This window comes from Oncorhynchus clarkii, chromosome 30 (genome assembly GCF_045791955.1).
Source record: "Oncorhynchus clarkii lewisi isolate Uvic-CL-2024 chromosome 30, UVic_Ocla_1.0, whole genome shotgun sequence".
Classification (NCBI taxonomy): Eukaryota; Metazoa; Chordata; class Actinopteri; order Salmoniformes; family Salmonidae; genus Oncorhynchus; species Oncorhynchus clarkii.
In genome coordinates this window covers 13,755,431-13,772,400 of record NC_092176.1, presented here as the reverse complement: position 1 = coordinate 13,772,400, position 16,970 = coordinate 13,755,431, and the positions used below count along the sequence as shown (strand labels likewise).

Sequence of the window (16,970 nt, the reverse complement as noted above, 5' to 3'; positions counted from 1 at the left end):
GGTTAAGTTATTCAGCATCTCAGTCAGTGCTAGTCATGAGCGCCATTATATTGACATTATCTCTTCATAATGGCATTGAGCCAAGATCAGGTATTATGAAATATTAGGATATTTTCAATATCCTGAATTGCCCTTTGGTTTGTATACAGAAGAAGCTTAGCCTAATAGCATTTAAAACATGACCTAACATTGGTATGAAAACACTGAAGTTTTATTACTGAAACAAAGCATTGACACGGTGATATAGCCCTGAGCCTTCAAATGTTACATTCTGGGTCTCTAAGCATTTGAGGTACAAAGCAGAACCAATTAAGTTGAAAGCCTACGTCATATTTAACATTTGAGGGGGCTGGTTTTTGAGAATGTTCTGCATGTCCCTCTTACATGAAAAAAGCATTGTCATCATTACTTGAGCCTTTTTTGGTTGACGTCAACGGCTTACATTAGACAAAAAGAAAGTATGTTCCATTGCCCTATCCGTCTAAACTTTACCATGTAGGTTTGTTCCAGATGTTTATTGGTATGTTTGCACAAGAAGTACTCTAAGACCGTGTGCGGGGTCTGAAACACGCTACATGTCACTTCGCTCTATAAACAAATACAGTAGATAATGGGCCTCCATGGGACAGGAGACGGGACAGAGACTGTCTGTGTAAATACACACAGACTCACACTGCATAGTTCACTCTGCTCTTGTGTGTGTGTGTTGATATATCTAGAGCGAGATGGAGAGGGTGAGCTGCAGCCGTGGGATGTCTTTTCATCAGGCAACACTAGATGGGGCATGTGCCTAGTGATGCTAAATGTCCTCTGAACCAGTGGCCTGCCCTGTATGTGAGCACTGTGCATCAACATTGACACTATACTCTGTTCAGGCCTGTGCTGTCAAGAGTATCACATTAGTCGGGGGATTGGGAAATGTTCTATTAGCACAGTTAGATGAGCTGTGTCAAAGGATTGAAAAACTCTTGCTTTGCTATTTTTGTATGTAACATACATTAGCCATCATTTCCCATCTGCCCACAGGCTAAATTCTGTCTGAATGAATATGGATCTTCTTGCTCTTACAGGGAAGCAGAGAGTAGAGAGTACGCAGATAGTGTCTCAGGCCACATTCAATAGGGCCTAGACGACAGGATACTTGTTGTAGCCTAGACGACAGGATACTACCATAGATGGACTTTAGTTGGCAGTCACATCTCTGTGCACAGTAGAGTTGACTTACTCAGCAGCTGCAGGTAACTGCCAAAATAAAGGAAACATCAACATAAAGTGTCTTAATAAAGGAGAAGAGCAACACTTTGATAGAGAGGAAGAGGAAGAGTCGACTACGTAGCTTCCTATGCATCACTGGTCTATGGAAGAAATAGCTTCAGGGGCGGCAGGGTAGCCTAGTGGTTAGAGCATTGTACTAATAACCGCAAGGTTTCAAGTTCAAACCCCCGAGCTGACAAGGTACAAATCTACCCCTGAACAGGCAGTTAACCCACTGTTCCTAGGCCGTCATTGAAAATAAGAATTAGTTCCTAACTGACTTGCCTGGCTAAATAAAGGTAAAACAAAAAAGTCAAAAATCCATTTGGAGGCTTTTGTAAAAGCCACATCTTGCTAAGATTTGTCAGAAGGAAGCTGCTTTTGTTCTTCGGGCTATTGAAGGAAGTCGAGCCCAATTTTTAGGTTGTAGGTGTAAAATTGTACTTCAGTCAGTTGTTTAGACATCATGTAGCTGTTATTAATCTATTGTGTACATTTTTCATCCGTTCTTTGGTTACAGGTATCGATGCAGAGAAAGATGCCTCTAAAAATATGGGGAACAGGCTGACTAATGTAAAATATATCTTATTTTAAACATTTTAATAACAAGCATGGCATGAGAACAATGCATGTTTAAAAATATAAATCTGCAAATGTAAAATACACTATGCATTCACTGTACTGCTATGGTCTTACTCCATATTAAACATGAACAATGTGTTTTTTTCAACATTCTGCATCACAAAAAATGTAAAAGTACCATTTGAATAGTTAAATGGCAGCCATATTTGAGCCCTTGTTAACAATAGGCCACCATGGGCAACGGTCAGAGTTGAGATGAAATCAGAAAAACAGAAATCACAGTTTTCAGTTAACAGATCAGAATATGCTTCCTCATGAAAGGAAAAATGTAGCTACCTGTGACCAACATCTTCATAAGGCAGGTAGACCTGTAGCCTGGTTGCCAGATATGTTTGTGATTTAGCCAACCCATAAAGCACCAACAGATATAGCAACCTGACCAGTTAAGACCTGAGGTTAAGGCCTGAGGTTAAAACATACAGACCATTTTTCCTTGATGGAGAGATAAAACAGTAATGTCTCTACATTTGATTTGTTCAATGGACAGACAAACTACTTTGACAACCTTCCATATTGGTGTTCATATTCTCCCCTAAAACATTGCTTTCCTTAAATCTCAGATAAATGGCTCTTTTTCTGTCAAACAGAATGACCGCTCATCATCACAGAGTAATTTGACTAATATGTTGGCTAATACTTCCTAGGCAAACTATTTCATAATGTATATCAGAAGATTCATGGCGTCCATAAAGTTCTGGCCCATTGGTATTTACATCCAGCAGGAAACGAAAGTTGCAGTCCAGCTTTCTGCTACCCCACTGCATTGCATTAATAAACTTCCATCTTCAGGATAATTGATAATGATGATCTCTTGATACAGCTAGGATTTAAAAAATGCCACTTTCAGAGTTGCAACCTCACTTCTTTTTCAAAACACAAAAATAAATAATGAGTAATGCTGAAATAAAAGCAGAAATGCCGCCGATTATTTGGTGTGAAGGGAGGAGGTATTGATGTGGAGTAAAGTCATTTTCCACGTCTTGAAATGAATTTCAGCTGAAGAAAGCGAGTGGCTGTGTCACCTTGAGGAGGCATTGTTTTCGTGTCTTTCCAGATACTTAGCTCTATCCCTGCCTTTTTATGGAGGTACACTCCAGGTTTGAGAAGGAAGAGGTGAGGTAAGACTCAGTAGCCCGCTGGATAGCCCCCTTTCCTGGGGTCGGACTCGGCACAGAGCCGCTCCCCTTGTCTCACCACCGCCTGAACCACTGAATCAGGAGTCATCAGCAGCTCTGTCACATGGTTCTTCTTTACCAGGCCATCTAATACACTCTTTTACACAAACACACATGCATAAACACAGAAATAAACACACACACACACACACAGATTAAAGTCCAGAGTTAAGAAACCAATTTTTTAAATTCAACAATATACGATGCAATATTGTTCAGAATTACCCACCTTTTCAAAGCCGTCCTCCACTACAGTCATATTTGGGTTGAGTTGATTGTGAATTCGAGGTAGTGTCACAGCTTTTTTGAGGTCGTAGTCAAAGAACAAGGTATTCAGAATCACCTATGTAAATGAGAAAAGGAAGCTTCTTGTCCTCTGATTCATCACAATATCACTATGTAAGGATAGATGGATATCATGTGTTAGTAAAGGCTATATCTGTTTCAGAGAGTACATTTATGTGCATGGATCAAAACTTACTAGGGCAGTTGCTGTGGTGATCTTTGTTCCACCAGAGGCTCCCACCACCATTTTCACTCTATTGTCTTTGTCAGAGATAATAGTTGGGCACATAGAAGAGAGAGGCCTTTTACCTAAAAATGAAAGGTAGATCAATCTTCAGACCAAAAGGTATTCTCAGAAAACAAACCAGCCAAGGTTCAAACTGGAGCCATGTGTAAATTGAGAACTTTCAGTAGCCTACCAGCAATAAGGATATTGATTTCAGTTCCTATTCTCACCAGGCTGGATGAAGTTGTTAGGAGATGGAGGGATTCCAAAGCCGTTGGTGATATATGGAGAGCTAAAGTCATCCATCTCATCATTGAAAATGATGCCAGTGGATCGGGACATGACTTTTGAGCCAAAGCTGAAGATAGGAATGATAGTTAAGTAGCTAGAGTTAAGTAATTATAGGAGTTAAGTAACCTATACATGTTATTTTTGGGTTAAATGCAAATAGAAGATTCTTAGTAAGACCATCGGCAACAAAGTTTATTTAGAGTGCGCATGTATACTATATTAAGGATCTGTCTCTGGATATCTATAATCTACCCTGTGGCATTATGTATTCATCAGTCCTATTGTCTCAGAGGAGGTCTTGCCTTGTAGGACTCTTACTATAGATTGATTGTGCTGGTGGCAGCCACAGCACTTCCATCCTCAGCTATGACGGACAGGTGTGTTGTCCCATGATTGTCTGGGACAAAATAATCTTGCTCGTAGTAGCTGTCGGGATGAGTGGTGTCATCTGTGATCTTGCTCCTGATTCTGTCAGCAAAGTAGTCTGAGGTCATGTTGTGGATGAGCTGGAGAGAAGATAAAATCATCAAATAGGAATTAAATTAGTTTCTCCTGGCAATGTTGAACAGCAGTCAACAGCATGTGATTATAGAACATGTTCAGTAAACCACTACAAACCATTTTTAAGTCAAATACAGCACATTTGGAAAGTATTCAGACCCCTTCCCCTTTTCCACATTTTGTTACATTACAGCCTTATTAAAAGAGAAACTCCTCATCAATCTACTCACAACACCCCATAATGACAAAGCGAAAGATTTTAAGAAATGTTTACATATGTATAAAAAATGAAATGTACATACAGTAAGTATTCAGAACCATTGCTATGAGACTCAAAGTGGAGCTCAGGTGCATCCTGTTTCCATTGATCATCCTAGAGATGTTTCTACAACTTGATTGGAGTCCACCTGTGGTAAATTCAATTGATTGGACATGATTTGGAAAGGCACACACCTGCCTATATAAGGTCCCAAAGTTGACAGTCACAGGAAAAACCAAGTCATGAGGTCAAAGGAATTGTACGTGGAGTTCCGAGACAGGATTGTGTCAATGCACAGATCTGGGGAAGGGTACCAAAACATTTCTGCAGCATTGAAGGACCCCAAGAACACAGTGCCCTCCATCATTCTTAAATGGAAGAAGTTTGGAACCACCAAGACTCTTCCTAGAGCTGGTCGCCCGGCCAAACTGAATTATCGGCGGAGAAGGCCCTTGATCATAGAAGTGACCAAGGACCCAATGGTCACTCTGATAGAGCTCCAGAGGTCCTCTGTGGAGATGGGAGAACCTTCCAGAAGGACAACCATCTCTGCAGCACTCCACCAATCAGGCCTTTATTGTAGAGTGGCCAGATGGAAGCCACTCCCCAGTAAAAGGCACATGACAGCCCGCTTGGAGTTTCCCAAAAGGCACCTAAAGGACTCTGAGACCATGAGAAACAAGATTCTCTGGTCTGGTGAAACCAAGATTGAACTCTTTGGCCTAAATGTCAAGCGTCACTTCTGGAGAAAACGTGGCACCATCCCTACGTTGAATCATGGTGGTGGCAGCATCATTTTGTGGGGATGTTTTTCAGCGGCAGGGACTGGGAGACTAGTCAGGACTGAGGGAAATATGAATGGAGAAAAGTACAGAGAGATTCTTGATTAAAACCTGCTCCAGAGCACTCAGGACCTCAGACTGGGGTGAAGGTTCACTTTCCAGCAGGACAACGACCCTATGCACACAGCCAAGACAATGCAAGAGTGGCTTCAGGACAAGTTTCTGAATGTCTGAGTAGCTCAGCCAGATATCGGACTTGAACCCAATCAAACATCTCTGGAGAGACCTTAAAATAGCTGTACAGCAACGCTCCCCATCCAACCTGACAGAGCTTGAGAGGATCTCCAGAGAAGAATGTGAGAAACTCCCCAATACAGGTGTGCCAAGCTAGTAGCGTCATACCCAAGAAGACTCAAGGCTGTAATAATTTCCAAAGGTCTGAATACTTATGTAAATGTAATATTCCAGTTTTTTATTTGTAATACATTTACAAAAAAATCTTAAGCTGGGGGGGGGGGGGGGGGGTGACAATTTAATTAATTTTAGAATTAGGCTGTTAGGTAACAAAATGTGGAAAAAGTCAAGACGTCTGAATACTTTCCTGGATGCACTGTGTATATATATGTGTGAGTGAAACTTTCTATTTGAAAGCTGTGTGTCAGGGTTCTCACATCAGTGATATTGAGATAGCGTGGATCCCCTAGTTTGCTCCTCTTGGCATAAGCAAACCGGAAAGCCTCCACGATGCGGTGATACGTCAGAGTCCTTTTCTCGTCCGTTGAAACACTTGTGCCAGTGAAGTTATACCCTGTAGAAAAAGCACACAAAAAATGTTGATCTAATAGACAGGTGATTACACTTTTTGACCCTAAGGATTTCAAAATTCAACGGATGGCCTCACTGATTTTTTGGCAACCAATTTGTTCTTCAAAATGAATTTGTGGTTAGAAAAAGGGGAGTTATTTGAAAATGTATCGATTCATTATCCCCCCCAAAGAGCTTACAAAATCCCTCACGGGCCGGGCCACATTTAATCGATCTAATATGTCAGCCCAAAAAAAGAACTGTGTTCATTTATCAAAGATACAGTTTTAATGTAATTCGATGTTTCCATCACAGGGTCATTTCCATCTGATTCAGTCCTTGTTAGCTAACAGCTATGGTTGATGTCAAGATGTAGAGGACTAGTGCAGTTTAGTTCATTTCCAGTGAGATAATGTCCAGAGAGCTTACAGCAAATCTCTCTTAAGATGAGATGACAAACTGGGAGGCCTGAGCTGTTTGTTTACAGTCACTAGTGGTGGATGATGATGTTCACACTCAGTTATCTAGGCTGCTGCTCACCGTCCACTATGTTGAGTATGAGTGCCAGGACTGGGCCGCTGGAGGGGGCATCTGGGACGTGCATGGTATACTCGCCCACGGTCAGCTTCAGTGGGTTCTCATTCAACACAGGCCTGTAGTCCAACAGGTCCTCCAGGGTGATAATCCCACCTGAGACGTGAAAATAATAACGGCTAAAGAAGCACATCGGCAAACTGCCTATCAGATCTGTCTTGCCTAATCATCATCATAGTGTGTACAGCAAGAATGATGAGCTTTAATAGAATATTATAATGCACAAGAAATAGAGAAAGACCTGCTGCCTGGATGTCATCAACAATTGTTTGTGCCATTGTCCCATTGTAAAAAACATCAGGTCCTTCCTCCGCTATCCTCTTGTAGGTGTCTGCTAGTTTGGGAAATTTAATGATATCATTTTCCTTCAGGATGTTTTTCTGGGAGTCACAGAACACTTCGCTGGAATACAAAAACAGGAGCAGAAAACTTATCAGGAGTTATTCAAGTAAATCTGGAGAGTAAAAGGACCAGCATTCCCATATAATTGTCATCATAGGTTTTACAGCGGCCAATCAAATCATCATTGGTCATAATAAATCACAGAGGAAGCCATGAATTCTGGACATCAATGTAATCACATTTTTTTGGTTGCAATATATCAATGTGTTAAAATCCAACTAATAATTCAATTACAGCACTTTATTGAGCAGGGATGAACTCAGTCGGGGTCTGAACTTAATGTTGAGAGTTAGAATAGTAGATCACACAAGGTGACATTTAGAAATGTTGTTGGACATCAGCTGTTTTTATCTTGTTATGTCAGTCACTCAACTAGCCTATGTCAGCTAAACATTTTTTGATTGGTAAATTAGTCTAGCCAGCTATCTAAATGTGTAGTAATCGTTGTCAAATTACCGACCAGGGGACCCCATTGATTTTGTTATTCACTGTTACTCAGATATCATATTCAAAACTGAAAAAACAATTCTCCACCCTATGGCAAAATTTGTAGAATTTCAAGGAAATTAGCTGTAAAACTGCACATTTTACTCTCAGTCCCATGGCAAAATGAATAGAATTGCATGAAATTAGTTATGCAATTGCTAAATCTTCTCTCCACCCCATGGCAAAATGTGTAGAATTGCAGCAAACTTGCTTTAAAACGGCAGCACCCCCTCCATGCCACATGGCAATATGTGTAGAATTTACTCTAAAACGCTGTCAAGAGGGGGCTGCTAAAATGTTCTGCTCGCAAGGTGGGGGCCATCCAACAAAATGTCACTTAGGGCCAAAAAGGTTAGGGCCGACACTGACTGTATGTGTGGGTATGGATGTTGGTACACAGACCTGCGAGCCACTCATAATGAGTTCAGATTTTTTGTGGCCTCCACCCCCATCAAAGTTGCCCATCCCTGTTATAGAACATTTCATTTACACTGTCATTAAAGGGTAGCTATTATCAACCATCCATATCACTTAAGTCTGTCGTTGTCAATATTATTAGATTTGTAGAAGTGGTTTTAGTAGTAATAGTAGTAATAATAGTGGTAGTAGTAGTAATATAGCAATTACAGATTTTTTTTTCCATATTTGTTTTCTTTGATCTTCTGTCCTATCCTCACCACATATTGGCATCTCCTTGAATAGCGTCCTTGTTGCTGGCGATGGCCTTGGCCAGGGCTTTGCCGATAGGGAAACCTACGCGTGCCAACTTAATGCTTGGCTCAAACAGCTCCTTCCATGGCAGCCTGCCGTGTCTCCTGTGTGCCATCTCGTAACCACGGATCTCCCCTGGAATGGCTATAGACAATCCACCTGTTATGCAAAGAAGTCTTTACCACATTTTGCACAAAGTTGGAACCCTGCCCAGAAAGGATTTAAAATGCATATCAGTCCATTTCCCCATTTTGACAGGTCAAACTGTTGCCCCCTTAGCAATGCATATGTGTTAAAAAGATTTTATGAAGGTTTAAGATAAATGATTAAATAATTCTACACAGAAACTTAGCCATTAGGGATTAGAGGTTATGTAGCATGAACAAGGAGTAATTAAAAATAATAAACACAGCCCCAACTAGGTTGGAGGGGGGAAGAAAGGAATGTATGTGTGTGCCTAACGAAAACAAAGAGGATGCTTAACCTATGTTTGAACCGACCCAGCAATAACTCTGGAGAGATAAAATAGGACAGGGAGAGCCCCTCCAGGTTTCCCGTATCTGTGGGGGACTGGAACTGTCAGCTGAGTGGTAATAAACTCAGGGGAGACTTTAAGAGAAGAAGAGAGAATCCAAATCTTAGTGTGTATGGATGTGTGTAGGTTAGAATGCTATAAAAGGAACGTCTTTGTGAATGCACAGCGGAGCTCTCGCAAATAAACTTGGATCTGATCAATTGTGAGCTGGGAATTCTGTCTGTTTCATTTAAGACCAGAACTTTACAACCTCTGGGTAGCAGACAGATAAAGATAATTTAAATTTATGAACATTGATTACAAAATTACTTAACAATATGATGCAGAAGATTAGAGCTCATTTTCCTTAGAATGATGGAAGATCCGGGAAGAGGCTGCCAGAAGGTTCAAACACAGTGTTAACTTCTCTCTATCCCTACCCCACTGTGATACATGACAGCTACGATATTACTATTCAACTGTTATCTCAGGATGGTTTGAACTACAGAACCTGCCTAGTCTACCCTGAACCTGACATACATTCCAGAACAGTAAAAATGGTACCTTTCCGAGAAAGCTGGGTGTTATTGCCAAACATGTCTTCTGTCGCGTTCATGGGGGCTGTCTCCCTTGCGTCAATGGTTTCTACCTTCCCTGTCGAGCAGTGATACAAAATACAGACAAATGGATGTGTTTGTAAGCCTTTATAATTTGTGGTGTCTTGAGGACTCACTGACTCACCTGTGGAAGCGTTGTAGATGTTGAAGAAGAGACCCCCTCCAATGCCCATGTTGTGAGCGTTCAGGAGGCCAACACACAGCAGGGCGGCGATAGATGCATCCACCGCTGAGCCGTTCCTCTTCAGGATGTCCCTAGGGTACGCACACACACACACTTAAAGCTCCTTGTAGAGCTTAATCGTGTCCTGTCATTTGACTAAGCTTGTACCATGAATCATTGTATCAAAGGGAATTAGTTGGCTCGTGTTACGTTACTTACCTCCCCACCTCAGAGCATATCCCAGCATCTGTAGCCACGGCAGCTTTTGAGTAGAAATGGTCTGAGATGGGGTTCTTGTTTCCCACCCCCATGAACACCCACACGGATACTCCTACTGCAGCCACCAGGAAAACCACCAGGCCAGCCACCCAGTACTTCCAGACCATTTTCCTGCCCAGGGGAACCAACACACCAACACATCTTACAGTTAGACAGGAGCCTTACAGGAGCCTTGCCTGTGTCTTCCTGTTTTAATTGATCATATAGTTAGAAGTAGTAGGCTTTTTTTAGCATGCAGTTAGTCTTAGTGCTGTGTCTGCCTGATGAAACACTGTCAAAGAAACCTGCAAAGCGCCATGGGCATTGTATCTTAATGTCATCACTATCCTCCCAATGCAGAGGTCCCCCATGGAGCATGCTGTGGGTTTTCAATCATATACATGTGACTCAAATCTAAACTGTCAGAGGCTGTCCCTTGAGTTCCCTGCATGTGTCACTTAATGTTTTCTGTGAGTTTCAAAATGGTACAGAGGTGATGGTTTCTATTTGACAAGCTCCATTAAACTTTCAACTCAAGCATAATAAAACCAAAACTACTGGTAGATAATCGTGGTATCCTACTACCTGGGATTGAGGTTGATTGAGCAGGGAGCAAAGAGCTGACCATAAGAGTCTAAAAATGTAAATGTGTGAATTCCTTGTGATTGTACATTTGTCTAATGATGATACACTTTATTTCAAGTGAATATTTACTTTTACCCTTGAAAAATGATAATATTCCTCTCCCCTCAATGTTTTGTGATCCTGGCCTGAATTTACCATGTGTAAATTAGTGGACACACATTTTTATCTTTAAATTACCACACAGCCCTGTGACAAACACTGTGACAACCAACCCCGGTCTCCGTTACATAGGAAGCATAAAATTAAGAGTAAGATACAAGAAATTGGACAAATACCCTGAGTGTACAAACCATTAAGAACACCTTCCTAGTATTGACTTAAACCCCCTCATGCCCCAGACTCAATTCATCAGGGCATGGACTCTACAAGGTTTTGATAGCATTCTACAGGGATGCTGGCCCATGTTGTGTGTGTCCAGTTGCCTGGATGTCCTTTGGGTGGTGGACCGTTCTTGATACACACAGGAAAGTGTTGAGGGTGAAAAACCTAGCAGCGTTGCGGTTCTTGACACAAACTGGTGTGCCCTGCACCTACTACCATACCCCATTCAAAGGCATTTTAATATTTTGTCTTCCCCATTCACCCTCTGAATAGCACACATACACAATCCATGTCTCAATTGTCTCAATTCTGAAAATCCTTCTTTAACTCAACGTATACCAAACAAAATCCATTGATTTCAAAGTTGAACATCTCAAATAACGGTTTCTGCTATTGGTTAAACTTTGAAATATATTTTAAAGTGAAAAATCTGAGTCTCATTGTAATTCCATTTCTGAGGAATTTCCCTTGGGCTACACAGAAAACATGGCAACCACATCAATGTACTCTTCACCATAAAGTACATTGTGTTATAAAATAACAATTTACGATATTAAGAGTTTGTCTTATCAACCATTTGGCAACGCTTACACAATAGATGTAACCCTGATATTTGGCCTACACTTTAGAACTAAGCTGTTCAGAAGAGAACAAAAATACACTGTAATGAGTTACTGAACACTGTAATGAGTTACTCAGTAACATTTAGCCTAGTCCTTTGGTGTCCAGCAGCACTACTGATTTACAGCATAAAAAGCTCCTTACTTTCAGCCTTAACCACATGTTCTGTCTCTGTAATTGACCGGTAATCAACATAGCCTAATCAGCATGTGTAATCATTTTTATAACCACACTAAATTGCCAGAACTAGCTTTGGCACACACAACAGCATGTTGCCTCAATCAAATGACGTGTTCAGTGTTCAGTAATGTTGATTTGGCCAGACATACCATATTTTACCAGACAAACACTGGAGACATATGAAGTAGTTGGATAGGACTTGACGGGAATTGGGGTAGCCATGTCATTCTAGACAGAACAGATGGTTAAAACAAAAATATTTTTCACATTGCATTTTAAAATTGTAAAGTTCCTTGTAATCCTTTATTAGATGTATAATATGCTCTTTGACGGAGTCCAGAAGTGATTATAATTGAATCACACAATAGCCTATTTCACAACAAATTACACAGTATTTTATCCCTGCCAACCATGTCAGAACACTTGACAGAATTCCAATTCCCCCCAAAATTATCTCAATATCAAACAATGATATCCAAATCATTTTGATAGTATAAATCACACAGCTTATAGTTGATGATGAACTTACTTCCATAGATTGCTCAAATGCACAGCATGTGCTCCCTTGTGGATTTAACAGCAGCTCACCCATAGATAGGGTTCCAAATAGTAGGATTCTATTTCTATGCGCTTACCATTGTCTATTATTGCTGCATACTGTTCTGAACCCCTGATGGCCCCTGTGACTAGGGAATCATCAAATCAAATTTATTTATATAGCCCTTCGTACATCAGCTGATATCTCAAAGTGCTGTACAGAAACCCAGCCTAAAACCCCAAACAGCAAGCAATGCAGGTGTAGAAGCTAGGTGGCTAGGAAAAACTCCCTAGAAAGGCCAAAACCTAGGAAGAAACCTAGAGAGGAACCAGGCTATGTGGGGTGGCCAGTCCTCTTCTGCCGGGTGGAGATTATAACAGAACATGGCCAAGATGTTCAAATGTTCATAAATGACCAGCATGGTCCAATAATAATAAGGCAGAACAGTTGAAACTGGAGCAGCAGCACGGCCAGGTGGACTGGGGACAGCAAGGAGTCATCATGTCAGGTAGTCCTGAGGCATGGTCCTAGGGCTCAGGTCCTCCGAGATAGAGAAAGAAAGAGAGAAATAGAGAATTAGAGAGAGCACACTTAAATTCACACAGGACACCGAATAGGACAGGAGAAGACCCTAGCCCCCCGACACATAAACTACTGCAGCATAAATACTGGAGGCTGAGACAGGAGGGGTCAGGAGACACTGTGGCCCCATCCGAGGACACCCCCGGACAGGGCCAAACAGGAAGGATATAACCCCACCCACTTGGCCAAAGCACAGCCCCCACACCACTAGAGGGATATCTTCAACCACCAACTTACCATGAATGTAAGACAATAAAGCACTGTGGCCCCAACCCAAACTGGTCTCACTGATCATTTTTATAACAAACAACCCCCATGCCATCCATATGAATGCTGCAAAAGGTTTAATGCAAATACAGTGCAATGTTACAGCAGCCTAAATAAAGGTGGTAGAGTTGATTCACAACAGGTGTGTCTTAATAAAGGCTGTGCACTCAGTGGCCATACCATGCACCTTCCTAAATTGAATTCGTGAGAAGGGCGTGTCGTAACTTCGAAGAGCGCGCAATGGCAGAAGAAGGCTGTGATTGGTTATGCGCGCCACGATTCTGATGTCTGCCTTGCAACACTGCACAAACCTAAACAACAGCTTAAAGGCACGAGACCTTCAGAGATCATAAAATTAACAGAGCATTCCTCTGTCCTCGTAAATGTGTCACGGGCGCAATAGACAGTCGTTGAATATCCGTTAACAGGCAAATCAGGAATATTGTGCTGTGTTGCTGTCAACAATAGTAGGCTACAAATAACATATGGGCTATTGAACTGGGGTATATTTCTGAGTTTAGACAGGGTAATAATGTATTATGGTTGCATTGCGCAATTGTAAAATACTGTCGATATAAACATTTAAATATGGGTTCTAGATTAAGTAGACAGAGTAGTCTGGACAATGAGAATTTTACGAAAAGGCGTTGCAAGATTCTTAACAGCACAGGAGAAGGCGACAGAGGTAGAATTCAAGGCGGCGACTTTCTGTTTACGATGATGCTGAAATCAGATAAACTGCCGGGGATGCTGAGGCGGTCAAATCATAGTCCCTACGTGAGGCGAGTGGCATGGATTCGAGAGATACAAAAGCTGCTCCGTGATCGCAGGATAGATCAGGCAACCGACGTGCTTAAACTATTGAGGAAGGTAAGGACAAACTATCTACATTGGAATTATTGCGTATGAATTGATCAAAATTGCGCACAGTATGCCTACATCGCGCAAATGTGCATCGATCTGCTTTCATGGCAAATGCCTGTCATCACTGCGCTGCTTGTCACCATGTGTATTGTCTGTCCCATTCCAATAAGTTTGATTATAATTTTTCGAACAGATATATAAACCTTGCATCATATGCAGCATGGGTAATTTAGACTGTCGTGGATAAGTCCCAAAATGTCCGTTTATGCAGGAGCTCCTCAACATTATTGAACCTACATTTGAAGTAGACTACCCACCCATACAGTGGCCACAGGTGCTTCTACTATTGACCTGTTTTTGAAGGAGGTGTTTTTAAACTATTAGGCCCACTACTCTCACTGTCATCCCTGGCATCTGGTCATTTCCATGGCACCACAGGTGCTGCTGCTATTTCAAATAAACCTTGAACAATATCACAATTACTATTCACAATATGATAGACATAACATATTGCACAGATTTGTCTGAGTGCATGCACTTTTCAGAGTTTCTAATAATACCAGAAACAGGATGCTGGACCAGCTTGTGGGATAGAGTGATTCTGCTATTTATTCTCATAAATAGGGAATTCTATGTGCAACAGCAGTGGTGTTAAACATGGGACTACTACTAAGTGTCGTTCTGTAGAATTAAAGCTGATTTCTTTCATTAATAAAGTGTTCCTATTTCATTACATTTTCTTATGCCATTCCACCCATAATGATGTAATGATAATATAATGTGTTTAGTATTGACATTAGTTGGAAAACCTGCATTTGATTTGGTCAATTTAATTGTGACCTATGTCATGTCGACTGTGTTTTGTCCATAAATGGCTTAAAATAAGGTTTATTTGCCACTACAATATCTTGCATTGGGTTGAAACGAAGCACAAATGGCAATTCTCAGTTATTAGTCTAAGTGCAATTTGGATGTCTGCACAGCCCAGATCAATACCCCCACCACAGTCCACCTAACTCACGGTACAGTCTCTTCTACTGACAGGTCACCGGTTGACTACTCTTCTGCTCCTATTGTCTTATGGGACTGTGGGTGTGAGTGCTGCCCCCCTTCCTCCCTGTCATCCCACCCCTTTATCCCCTGGTATGGACAGGGCAGGATCTCACCTCCACTCTCTGCTGTCTAATGCACCCATTAGAGCTACACATTCACCCTCTCTCTTCCCTTAATGTCTTCCTCCCTACTGCCATCCCATTCTCTGTAATGGACCTCGTCTGTTACAGCAGGAGAGTGAGTAGACGGATTCCGGACTGCACTCCGGTCAAAGAGTGATGACAGACACAGAAGCCCAGCCTAGGAGTTTTAATGACGAAACAGGTTATACATTTTTTTCTCTCCTTTATTTAACCAGGTAGGCTAGTTGAGAACAAATTCTCATTTACAACTGCGACCTGACCAAGATAAAGCAAAGCAGTTCGACACATACAACAACGACACATGGAATAAATAAACACACAGTCAACAATACAGTAGGAAAAAAAGTCTATATACAGTGTGTGCAAATGTGGTAAGACAAGGGAGGTAAGGCAATAAATAGGCCATGGTGGCGAAGTAATTACAATATAGCAATTAAACATTGGAATGATAGATGTGCAAATAGAGATAATGTGGTGCAAAGGAGCAAACAAACAAAACAATATGGGGATGCGGTAGTTGGATGGGCTATTTACAAATGGACTACGTACAGGTGCAGTGATCTGTGAGCTGCTCTGACAGCTAGTGCTTAAAGCTAGTGAGGGAGATATGAGTCTCCAGCTTCAGTGATTTTTGCAGTTTGTTCCAGTGATTGGCAGCAGAGAACTGGAAGAAAAGGTGGCCAAAAGAGGAATTTGCTTTGGGGGTGACCAGTGAGATATACCTGCTGGAGCGTGTGCTACTGGTGGGTGCTGCTGTGGTGACCAGTGAGCTGAGATAAGGCGGAGCTTTACCTACCAAAGACTTATAGATGACCTGGAGCCAGTGGGTTTGGCGACAAATATGTAACGAGGGCCAGCCAACGAGAGCATACAGGTCGCAGTGGTGGGTAGTATATGGGGCTTTGGTGACAAAACGGATGTCACTGTGGTAGACTGCATCCAATTTGTTGAGTAGAGTGTTGGAGGCTATTTTGTAAATGACATCGCCAAAGTCGAGGATCGGTAGGATGGTCAGTTTTACGAGGGTATGTTTGGCAGCATGAGTGAAGGATGCTTTGTTGCGGAATAGGAGGCCAATTCTAGATTTAACTTTGGATTGGAGATGTTTGATGTGAATTTGGAAGGAGAGTTTACAGTCTAACCAGACACCTAGGTATTTGTAGTTGTCCACATATTCTAAGTCAGAACCGTCCAGAGTAGTGATGTTGGACGGGCAGGCAGATGCAGGCAGCGATCGGTTGAAGAGGCCACGGAAGGAGAGTTGTATGGCATTGAAGCTCATCTGGAGGGTTGTTAACACAGTGTCCAAAGAAGGGCCAGAAGAATACAGAATGGTGTCGTCTGCGTAGAGGTGGATCAGAGACTCACCAGCAGCAAGAGCGACATCATTGATGTATACAGAGAAGAGAGTCAGCCTGAGAATTGAAGCCTGTGGCACCAGCATAGAGACTGCCAGAGGTCCGGACAACAGGCCCTCCGATTTGACACACTGAACTCTATCGGAGAAGTAGTTGGTGAACCAGGCGATGCAATCATTTGAGAAACCAAGGCTGTTGAGTCTGCCAATAAGAATGTGGTGATTGACAGAGTCGAAAGCCTTGCCCAGATCGATGAATACGGCTGCACAGTAATGTCTCTTATCGATGGCGGTTATGATATCGTTTAGGACCTTGAGCGTGGCTGAGGTGCGCCTATAACCAGCTCTGAAACCAGATTGCATTGAGGAGAAGGTACGGTGGGATTTGAAATGGTCGGTAATCTGTTTGTTAACTTGGCTTTCGAAAAGACCTTA

General features: G+C 41.9%; 1 protein-coding gene across 1 annotated transcript in view; it reads right to left on the bottom strand.

Moving 5' to 3' along the window:
• Positions 1-1,842: 1,842 nt before the first annotated feature.
• The window catches only part of LOC139389350 (glutathione hydrolase 1 proenzyme-like), a 30,010-nt gene continuing 14,882 nt past the window's right edge, over positions 1,843-16,970 (bottom strand). The window contains exons 2-13 of the mRNA XM_071136030.1: positions 9,926-10,096; positions 9,668-9,798; positions 9,491-9,580; positions 8,379-8,571; positions 7,055-7,215; positions 6,760-6,909; positions 6,087-6,223; positions 4,192-4,379; positions 3,813-3,940; positions 3,553-3,665; positions 3,301-3,414; positions 1,843-3,168 (exon numbers count right to left, since the gene is read on the bottom strand). Of these exons, the coding sequence (XP_070992131.1) occupies positions 3,022-3,168; positions 3,301-3,414; positions 3,553-3,665; positions 3,813-3,940; positions 4,192-4,379; positions 6,087-6,223; positions 6,760-6,909; positions 7,055-7,215; positions 8,379-8,571; positions 9,491-9,580; positions 9,668-9,798; positions 9,926-10,092 (1,719 nt within the window). The 5' untranslated portion in view covers positions 10,093-10,096 and the 3' untranslated portion in view covers positions 1,843-3,021. The remainder of the gene's footprint in view (positions 3,169-3,300; positions 3,415-3,552; positions 3,666-3,812; positions 3,941-4,191; positions 4,380-6,086; positions 6,224-6,759; positions 6,910-7,054; positions 7,216-8,378; positions 8,572-9,490; positions 9,581-9,667; positions 9,799-9,925; positions 10,097-16,970) is intronic.